The sequence below is a fragment of the Alligator sinensis genome, unplaced genomic scaffold (assembly GCF_000455745.1).
Source record: "Alligator sinensis unplaced genomic scaffold, ASM45574v1 scaffold311_1, whole genome shotgun sequence".
NCBI lineage: Eukaryota > Metazoa > Chordata > Crocodylia > Alligatoridae > Alligator > Alligator sinensis.
The window spans coordinates 1,423,841-1,433,088 of NW_005842355.1; the positions used below are offsets into that span (position 1 = coordinate 1,423,841).

The 9,248-nt window shown below is 41.4% G+C and overlaps 1 protein-coding gene across 1 annotated transcript in view; it reads right to left on the reverse strand.

Moving 5' to 3' along the window:
* LOC102380343 (myocardial zonula adherens protein) overlaps positions 1 to 8,699 on the reverse strand; it is a 79,174-nt gene extending 70,475 nt beyond the window's left edge. The window contains exons 1-2 of the mRNA XM_025210526.1: positions 8,466 to 8,699; positions 2,230 to 2,319 (exon numbers count right to left, since the gene is read on the reverse strand). Coding sequence (XP_025066311.1) covers positions 2,230 to 2,319; positions 8,466 to 8,558 — 183 coding nt within the window. The 5' untranslated portion in view covers positions 8,559 to 8,699. The remainder of the gene's footprint in view (positions 1 to 2,229; positions 2,320 to 8,465) is intronic.
* Between the last annotated feature and the right edge of the window lie 549 nt (positions 8,700 to 9,248).

Here is a 9,248-nt window from a genome sequence, read left to right on the forward strand (position 1 = left end):
AAGACGTACCACCTGGATTTGTGCACAGAGCAGAGTCAAGCACCCCAGGAGTCAAGTGCTGGCCACGCTGCGCATCCCCTGCTCACCCACTGGGCAGCAGGAGGTACACTGGCATTTCACAGCTCCCAGGACAAAGGCAACAGGGTGCACAGAGCCCCAGCCTGCAGCAGGCAGCCCACCTCATGCCCCTCCAGGTTTGTGCATGGGGCAATACCCCCTATGCCTCCCCTGGGAGGGCACACAGTGCCAGGGAGCTGCCTGCCCCACCCAGCACCTCTGGACCAGCCACCCACAGCTGAGTTGCATGACCTGCCCCAGCCCCAAGGGGCCATTCACCCCTGCCCCACTCCCTCCCTCCCTCCCTATGGAGGCCTCGACCTGCACCCCCATCCGCCTCTTCCCTTTCCCCCTGCCCTTGCCCCTCCACAGACTTACCAGATGAGCACTCACTACACATGCCAGATGAAAAGATCCCAAGATTTGAAGGTTCTATCCCGAGATCATGAGTTAATATGACTTGGAAATTGCAAGTCTCAAGTTTTTTTTCCACAAGAGTTGGCATTACTTGTTATACAAGCACAACTGTTTTGCTTTGTCCATTCTATGAAGCGCTCTACTTGGTTTATAAGGAGGAAATCTACCCTGCCTTCTGCCCATAAAATTTCTTGCCTTGACTTGTTAAAAGAAAAAACATCCAATTTCCTTCCTCTAAACCCAAGAGTTTGAGGTAAAAAGGGCTCAGTAGTAGCAAGAACTACTGCAGCCCTAGTGATTTACATTTTTTTCATCATTCTTTCCTGCACAGTACAGGATGAATGAGCTCTCGAGTCAATATCTATCCTCCTCAAAAACAAACTAAAACTATGCGTATTGTGGGTGTACCTTACTTTCATTACTTTAATCTGGTCCAAATACTTTCAGCTATTAGATATACCCTGGGAACTGATTTAAAGTGACCAAGTCTTCTACAAGCTACAACTAAACATTTCTGGAAGACTATACTTGTCGTTCATGTTAGGTCTGATTCTAACTGATCCCATAGTCCCTTTACACCAATCTGGCAGCATAATTTACATACTTTAAGGTCCTTTTACACTGCTAGAATAGTACAGAGGCACTTTGGTGGAGATGGGAATCCAGCCCTTTAACTTTGCCAAATGGGGATTTGATAAAGCACATAATTTAGACAATTAAAATAAAATAACTTTGGATATGTGGAAAACATTCGTCTCTTATTGGTTCCTTTGGTTTAAGAGACAGTAGGAAGGAGTTGCTGTTCTGATGCAATCCTATTGCTACATAACAGTTCAGGTTTCATCCTGGTGCACTCAGCCATTTTTTAATGAGTTTGGTTCATTAAAACACACATATGGTTAAGTGTCAGAAAGGACCCATTGGCAGACAAGGTTCCTTGGGTGAATCTGATGCAAATACATTTTTTTTTTTAAATTTAAAAATCCATCTGCATTTTTAAATCTTTTCAGACAAGTTAAAAATATTTTAGTGCAATGAAAAGCATTTAGGAGCTCAGTCCTTCATCCCTGAAGTCACAAGAATGTTTGGTTCTGTGCAAAGAGAACTAGGACCCTTGCCCTGCCCTACCACCATTTTATTTCCAGAGAAACCTTGATTTTCTTTTTTAATATTTTCCCCCATCAGCAGCAAGTTTTCCTCTACTGTGTAATACAGTGAACAACTTAACACTTTACAACGTTTTCTCTTACCCCAAGTCATAGGCCGGCCAGCTCTTGTACATATTTTTAAGGTTCAAATCTTGTCCAACTGTTTGAGACTTCACAACTGCACACATGTCGATGCGACTCTTCATGTGCTTAAGTTCTGGCAGTAGCCAGCTCTGAGGTTATAAACACAGAGCCCTGTTTGACGTGCATATGGGGCCCTGTGGGGCCTCTGGCTACTCCTGCAACTAATACTAAAAACAAACAAACAAACAAACAAACAAACAAACAAACAAACTCATAATACCTCACCTGCCCATCACCTACAGTTCCTGGGCTGCAAACATACTCCCAACCCTTCTTCCTCCATGCTCAATTTTGTTGTCACCAACTTCAGTGCCAAAACTGAATGGTCAGTTTTCTGGTTTAAATTATAAGCCTGCTATAATTCACATCAATTTAAATTCTCCTTCTTTAGAGGGGTGAAATACATCCGCAATATTTACCACTTGTTAAGTTTAGATGTAAGGACTAAATATAATGCACTTACTTTTTTTGTATTTGAAGTTTTCTTTGCACCTTGATCAGAAAGTGAGCCTTCATCAGGTGGCAGAGTCAAGCGCAATCTACACACACTGCCCTAGAATAGAAAAAAAGCTTGCTTTTATTTTTAGTAATGTTAAGGAAGGTCATTTTAATAATCTGCTCTATAAAACATGCACTAGCATCTGAGTTTTCATCCATCTCAAACAATGGGGAAATTATTTTCTAATGGCTGGGTTCTTTAGCTGACACACAACAAGTCAAGGACAATATTAAATACATGAAATACATTATTTGAAATTTTGGGTCTGTTCTTATAAATAGCAATCGTGAAAATAGTTTTCTTAACTTTCAACTATGTTTGCAGAGTTGGTACAAATTTGATCTTTAAAATGGGAGTCAACATAGAGAATATCAAATACATTCTCAAATGGATCCTGCTTTTTGTGTCCAGTCCATATCAATGCAGATCATTAGCAGCTGTAAGAAGACAACAGAAAATACGGCGAGTGAAGCTGATGGGGGAGACTTTGCCCTGGGTCCCCACTGAAAACCTGTTGCCCCTGGGTAATCCCACACTGTAGCAGGTAACACTGCCTGGCCTCCCACCCTTCTTCCCCTGCACTCGAGCACAACCTCTTCCCCACCTCCCCTCTGTGGCCATGATGCAGCAAGAACTAGCTATACTTCTGGAACAATGGTTCTCCAACAGGGTGCCACCAAATTCAGAAAAGTTATGGAGGGTTGAGAACCACTTTTATGAACTACCTCATTTCAGAGATGCATGAGCAGGCTACAGCCTACTTCATCAGATGTCACCTAAACAGGCTGTAGCCTATGAAAGCTCATGCATCTCTGAACAATTTAGTCTATAAGGTGCTAGCATGTCCTGCCCTCTGCCAAATAAATATTTGTTAGGGGCAAAAGCCTTGCTGAGATGAGGGAAGCAATGAAAATTAAACAGGTAAGGAAAAAAAAAAGGATAATGAGATAAATATAGTATTAATCAGACTGTGGGCTGATGAACTCTGAAGTCAAGGGGTGTGTTAGCCTTGTGTGTAGTTATTAACTTGTAAACAGGAAAAGCCTCCTTCTCCATTATAATAGGCAAAAGGAAGCATCTGGAATTCTTCTCTCATCTAAATTACAGACAGCACCTAATCACTGTTGAGTCAGTATACAGTCAAGTTTGAATTCATCATTAAAAAAAATATATTACTGGTTATAGTAAATTCTACTGGAAATTTTGAAATTAAAGCCTGTTTCCCTACTAAATTTTACTTCCTAGAATCACAGTCACTTATTACAGAATAAGATTTGATAACAAAGGCTAGTTAATGTATTTTGGCATTAACCAAAATACAGGCTTGGCAACTATAGCTCAAGAAAAAAAAGTATACTGAACTTCAGCCTCATTAGCTTTCATAGCTTTTCTTTGTACTATTTGTGTGGATTATAGTGTCTCAGTTTTCTAATGGGCTAGGACTCCCACTGTGCTAATCACAGCTATAAACACAGAACAAGAAGATAGTCCCTATCCCATACAGCTAACAATCCGAGACCAGAGATGGATACAGATGGGTTGCCTGTACTGATCACGATAGCAGTGTTTTCAGCGTACTTTGGCCCAACCACCACTGAGTTTTTTTGTAGGCATCATAACAAAGGAAAAGTTTAATGAAGGGATAATAGGGGGATAATAACGTAAGTAGCCTTGTGGATATTTTTAAAGGTTCTTCCATGCATGCAGGACAGCCGAAAAAGCACAAAAGTGCTTTTTTTTTTTTTTAAATGAAATGTTGAGGAAGGCATCATGCAAGTGGAAGTTGCATCTTGATAGTGAATGAAAGGCAAGTTAGCTTACATTTGATGACACAGAAAAGCATGAACCACTGATGGGATGGAAAGAGGGGTGACACAAAGTAATGGGCTAAGAGAATAATTCTGCACCATAATTCTGAATAGGTAAGAGGGCATTTATCAAGGCCAGAGAAAAGGACATTATAGTAGTCAAGATGTAAGATGGGATCCTTGGCAGAAGTGTTAGCTGTCTGCATGCATGCATAAAAAGGCTATAATCTAAAGATGTTCTGCTGCAAGAATTTGTAACATTTGGGTATTGCCTGGATGTAGAGAGGTCCAAGTCAAAGATAACAGCCAGGTTATAGGCCTGTGTGACAGGCAGCTTGGTGCTGCTGTTGACAGTAACCGGAAAAAGGATGTAGCTAGGAGCAGTTAAAGGAGAAAAGCTTGAAGATGCTCTGTTCTAGCCATGTTGATCTTGGGCTGACAGATACACATCTATAGGGAGATGTCAGAGTGACCAGTCCAGATTTCATTGTGCATTTCCTGAGAGCACATACCACAAGTTGAATTGTTAGCACTCTGTATTTAAACAGTGAGGCTTCAAGAGACCGAGGCCCTCTTATGAAAGGCACTGTACACCTACATAGTAAGAAACAGTTCTTACTATTTACTCCTCTATTTCAATCACAAAGAGCTTGTGATTGAAATAGAGGAGACAAAACGGGGAAAGAAAAGGAGCCTTAATCCCATTTCATCGATTAGGAAATGGCTTTTCTAATGTCTTATTAGAAGGACTGTTTATCTTGATTTTTGTTCAACAGTTTAGGGCCTACAAGTGTACCAACTTTTAGGTATATGATGACAGTAGTTCCAACAAATCCAGTGGAATTTTGGGGTCATAACAGCCTTAATGTGGTTGTAGCTGTGGAAGGGTTAACACAGTAGGCGTTGCTGGCTCTGGCTGAGCATCTCAGCCTCCATTCCAAGGCTCACACTCCAGCCAAGTGAAACTGCCCCCTGCGCCTCTGTTTCCAGGAGGAGATGCACCAGGCAGACTGGGAAGGGCTACAGCATGAGGGACACCTCCTGCAACTGCTTCCCAGTCTTCCCAACATATCCCCTCCTGGAAGCTGAGGCACAACAGACAAGTCTACCAGGCCACAGTAGAAATGTTGGTGACACAACACCCTTGAAAAGGCCTCATGGCACCCCAGTTGAGAACCACTGGTCTATAAGGCACCATGCTGCCCTGTTTTACCTACTTTTAGATCAACATATCTAACTACCTCTCACAAGCATTTGTTTGCAAGTGTGAACCGGAAAGGAGCAGTGGATGTTTTTCCGGTATAAGCAAACAAAAGACACAGACAGGGGGAGGTAGTTAGTTAATTACCTGGCAGGGGAAACACCATGTATCTGGGTCCATGTAAACATAAACTAAAATTTATGTCAGCTTCTATAAAGACAAAAGCCTTGCTGGACTCTGGGAAAGGAAGTGTATTTAGGGGATTGTACTGGGAGGCAATACGAGAAGCCAAATCTCACTCCCAACAGAAGCAGAATTCAACCAAAACTGATCTGCATCAAAGGAGCATTCAACTTTTTTTTTGAAACACAATCACTCTTCCTGGATTAGACTGCCACTGTTGCTTTTATTTTAAGTGTTCTCCTTGCTCTTTGGCAAGAGAATGAGACAGTCCTCAAAGACAGAATAAGAGCTATTCAGCAGAAAAGCCCAGTGTAGAGCAGGGGTCAAAGTATTGCCTGGGGGTTGTAGGCTTATGGCTGCCCACATCAAAACCAGAGCTAAGCAATGAGGAGCTACACAAGGGCTGAGCAATACCCACCGCTGCACCTTTTCTGCCATTGCTTCTTTCTTTTGTTTTGTTTTGTAATTTAAAAAAAAGTGTGAAGCAGCACCCTTCTTGCAGATTTCCTTCTCTACTTTCTGCCCAACCCACCTTTTTTGTTTTCTGCCTTTTATTCCCCTATACTTTCCACTCCTCCTACCTCCCTGCTTGGAGACCCCTCTGACACACAGAAGGAAGCTCCTATTTCCTTAGGCATGTTTGCAGCACAGTGCTGGTAGCTGCATAGCAAAACAAACTTTACTGTTTCAGTTCGCAGCTCGTAAGGCTGATAGAATAGTAAAGGCTGGATAGTTTTAGATTTCAAGTCTGATGAGAAGACTGGATCCTATCAAATTCTTTAAGGCCGTTAGGGCTCTACAGGCTAAGGCAAAACCAACTGACATGGCTGCACTTCTAAAATATCAATAGCCCCAATTAAATTAGCACCTACAGTGCCAATCCCACCAGGCCTGTGCATCCAAAGGAGAAATGCACATTTACAAACAGAGCCAGTTGCTCAGCCTTCTAGGGAATTCCCATTCTAAGGGTATGTCTCTCATAGGGCCTTCAAAGAAGCAGGTACTAATAGTCCTATAGGACAAACATGGACTCCCATAGTCTAACCTCCTTCGAGGTACTAGCCTCTAATGATGCAAAGCATAGCACCAATTCTCCCCTTTTACTTAGTATTTCCTCAGCTACACTAGTAGTAACAGCAACAGGAGTATAAATGGTCATTCACTCAGTCCCGCTACTTCCGAAGTGAAGTATTCCATGCTGAAGCAGGATTACAGGCATAATCCTTTGCTACTTTTTGGGATTGATTTAGAGAGAGAAGGGAAGAACAAGCAACACCAGTTTCCCTTGGTCTTCAGAAGCAGTAATGTGCTGCTGCTAGGGAAGCGTCGCTTTGCATAATTTGTCAATTTTATTGGCCAACCTTCAGACTGTGGAGATCTAGCCCTCAGCTGCAGAGGGGGTTGCAGCAACTGCAAAAAGGGAATCTCAAACAAAAAGGGGGGGGGGGGGGGGGGGGGGGGGGGGGGGGGGGGGAAAGATGCACCTAAGTATTGATTGATGGTAAGAGAATATGACAGCAGAGGATAAAGAGACAAACAATTGCCTGGTGTGAAAGAAGGGCTAATTACTCATTGGGGAGAGGGAAAGATCATTCCTTGAAGTTACAAGAGGAAGAGATTCATTTTAGGGTTTTTTTCCAACTACAGCTGCCAGTGGGAGGTAGTTAACCGAGTAGAAATCCAAGTGTCCTTCTAATCTCTCTTCATGTCATCAACATCATATTAAAATAAAACCGACTTATCCTGCTGTTAGTGAAGTTTTGATAGATCTAAGAGTTTGTTTTTTTGGTTTTTTTTTAAACCAAAGTAAAGAAGCAGCAGGGAATGTACTATAATGAAATAAACTTTTAAACTTTGCATTTGCAGTAGCTGTGGCTTTACCAAGTTACTTGCACAAGGAAGACTCTTCCAGTTTGGCCAATGTCTCCTATTGGCTCCATGAAAGTTACCAACCCACAAACAGTATTTCCAAAGCTGTATTTGGCATCATTTATAACACAGATGCATAAAGTAGACAGCAAAGTTTGCCAAATGCAATGAAAATGAACAGATGGAGACATGCTTACAGCTGACTTCTAAGACACTAACAGTGTAGCATAGGTTGTTGCAGTGCAACATTCTTTATTTCCCTACTTTTTAAAAGCAGATTTTTAGATTGCTTTAAAATAGTACAAGTAATTCTTACAAAGAAAAGCACCCATCTGGAATGAGTAGGGTCGGAAAGAAGGGCCAGAGCCTCAAACCATGAATGATTACTGTGACAATAATCCTTCAGCCTTTTTTCACAAAAGAAAGATGGGGGGGGCAAGCAAGCAAGTAATAAAACATATCCAATACCAGTAATAAGGCTAGAAGAACAAAATATTTTTGTTAGGAAAAATAAGTCATTTTTCTACTGATGAAATCCCATTTCAAGAAGTCTATGTTGCTCCTGGGTCACAGGCAGTAGGAACAATCAACTGCATCCTCATTGATTTTAGTGGGAACAGGACTGGACTGAAAACCACCCAGCTCACTCTGTTGTTTCAATAAATACCGAACGATACTTCAGATATTTAAATGGTTTGGGGATCAGGCTGTTAATTGGGTAATTCCATGCTGCTTGTGGTCTATTTGAGATTTTTGCTCAGTGACTGAATTTTCAAAAGGAAAAAAAAAAGCAAACCTACACAACACAACAACACACAGTGTCTAAGCGCCAGAAAATGATAACTTCCAAGGTGAGACAAAAGCAGCAGTATCCAATTTCAGGCAAAGCAAAAAGATTAATCTGGTGAGTATGAGACTACTGGCAGATAGTCCATGAAAGAAAACGTAATTAGAACCAGCACTAGATTCATCTTAAAGATAACATGATTAATGGACACTTTTTCTGTGATCCTTGGTAGATGGGAATGTGACACACATCTTTTGTTGGACCAATTTGTCATTTTAACTATTTTCAGCTAGGCTTAAGCACTCATATTTCACTACAGAAGAGAAAAGCACCACATGAAGAAAAGTTTTACTTGCAAATTAGGTCTGTTGTTTCCAAGAGAAAAGTTTATTAGAACCTGAGCTATAATCAGGCTACATAGTTTCACATCATCCCTGGAAGGCATGCTAAGGAGATAAAGTTAAAACAAAAAATATATATATTCTAAAGTAAGTTAATAAAATATTTTCAAGAAACATATTAAAAAGAGTAAAACTGATGAGAATGGGAAGGGCAGGAATTTTAGAGAACATAATCACTACAGTTTTCCTAGATTTTCCATTCTGATTAAAATAGCTCACCTGTGAGTCTAGACTCCCGAGTTCTTAAACACATAAATTAGCATATGACGGGATGTGACTTTACTAAAGTAATTGCAGCTGTGTCACTGGTTTTAATACCTGAAACAGGTGTAAACCCACACTTCTCACCAGTTTACTCTGATGATCCTAGATCCTTGTTGCCTTAGAGCGCTAATTATTCACTACTCTGATAACATGACAATCCTCCAATACTACTGCTTTGTAAAGACAAGCCTCTCATGTGATCCCTGCTGATGCATTAGCACTGCAGCACGCCAAGAATGCGCCCCTCACTGATAACTAAGCTATGTTGTCTCCTTGATGAAAAGTTATTTTAAGTAGGGTGGCAGTCAGGACATTCCTCTCGTATCTGTGCAAGGACACTTCAGAAGCGCTGCCAACCTGGTTCATACGTGGATGGCTACGAGGCATCGGCTCTTCCTTGCCAAAGGCTTCAAAACCACCCCATTTAAACGGAGGCCTGTTCCATTAAAAGGCGCTTTGTTTCCAAACGA